This window comes from Adiantum capillus-veneris, chromosome 14 (assembly GCF_014529385.1).
Source record: "Adiantum capillus-veneris isolate H3 chromosome 14, ASM1452938v2, whole genome shotgun sequence".
Lineage (NCBI taxonomy): Eukaryota > Viridiplantae > Streptophyta > Polypodiopsida > Polypodiales > Pteridaceae > Adiantum > Adiantum capillus-veneris.
Window position 1 is genome coordinate 142506049 of NC_140944.1, and position 1398 is coordinate 142507446.

The 1398-nt window shown below is 49.8% G+C and overlaps 1 protein-coding gene across 1 annotated transcript; it reads right to left on the reverse strand.

The window, feature by feature from the left end:
* Positions 1 to 300: 300 nt before the first annotated feature.
* LOC147443275 (uncharacterized) lies at positions 301 to 1022 on the reverse strand. The gene has a single exon (XM_086529824.1). The coding sequence runs from the start codon at positions 1012 to 1014 to the stop codon at positions 301 to 303; it is 714 nt and encodes a 237-aa protein (XP_086385950.1). The 5' UTR covers positions 1015 to 1022.
* Between the last annotated feature and the right edge of the window lie 376 nt (positions 1023 to 1398).

Here is a 1398-nt window from a genome sequence, read left to right on the forward strand (position 1 = left end):
GCACTGTGCCGCTGGCTGTGGCTGCGGCCAGCCTTGGCAGGCTGTGGCTGAGACTGAGGTGCAGGTCGTGGCCTTCTCCGTGGACAGGCCTTCGCTAGGTGGCCCATCTGTCTACAAATGAAGCACTGGTTCGGGAGACCCGAGTACTCCACACTCTGTCTAAACCAACCCCCACTCACCCGAGGCAGAAGGATGACCTTCAGGAGCGTGTGGGTATCTCTGACCAAAACTCGAACTCCATAAACTTGCTTTGTACACTGGACAAGAATGTACTATACCAATGTCTGTAGCAGCGACATCCTATGAAACCAACTCGCCATCGGCTAGAGAGATCGCCATAGCATGATTGTCTTCAAACAAGATAACTTGTAGCAATCGGCATAGAGGCGCTTGCATAGCAACCTTCAACAACATATCCGTCAACAACATGGCATCCACCTGCGGTAGTTGATCCTCTAAAGCAAACACCGGCATACCTTCACCTGTAGTCCCTTCAAAGAGCACTGGAAAAGGCGGAAAGCCTTGCGTACCTTGTATTCTTGCCATAGCTTTAGCAACCAAAACCTGCGCCTCGTCATCTACATCGACCACTGGATCAACGAACCCCCAGCCAGCTTCATCGAAGCACTCCTCTTGAGTCAACATAGCCTTTCCATCACAAGGCAAGAGAGAGGGTTGCCCAACCCCCTGGTCCACAAAAAATGCCTCTTCACCTGCAATCTGTTGCTCTTTGACCACTTTATCGACATGCATAACATCATATGTCTCATACCTTGAGAAAGCAGACTCCGTTTCCCATGTGCTGTCCGTATCCAAGGCACTGCTATAGCTCGAATACACCTCGGCTTTCTCCACAAAACTCACCGGCTTTGGCACTTCAGCTATCTTCTCCACTGCTTGTTTTTCGAAAGTCACTTGGTCATGCACATCAGGCGGTACTCGGTAGAATCCTCTCTGTAGCTGCTGAGGCCTCATAGGTCCACACGATATCCTCTCTACTCGATCTGTCATCATGCCTATCCGCTGCTACCACATGTGCATCAACAAAGGGTCGGATTACCTGAAGCTCTTCCCTAGCAATTGGCCTTGGCACCAATGGACTTGCCAGAACCTGCTTTGCCTGTTGCTTCGACTTTAAAACCTTCTTCGTCCTGCTCTCCGCATAGGCTACTGCCTCCTCGTATGTGCACGGTCCATCTATCTCGACTTTATCTCGTACTTTTACATGCAAGCAGTCCACAAACTTGATCATCTTCAAAAACTTTGCATTTTCTACAGCAGTTACCTTAACCAACTTGCTCCATATGGCCTCGAACTCCCACACGAAGGCTCGAAAATCACCGTCAAGGCTTTGCTTTAGGTTGTCCATCATCTGCTTCACTTCACTCCATTGCGTGT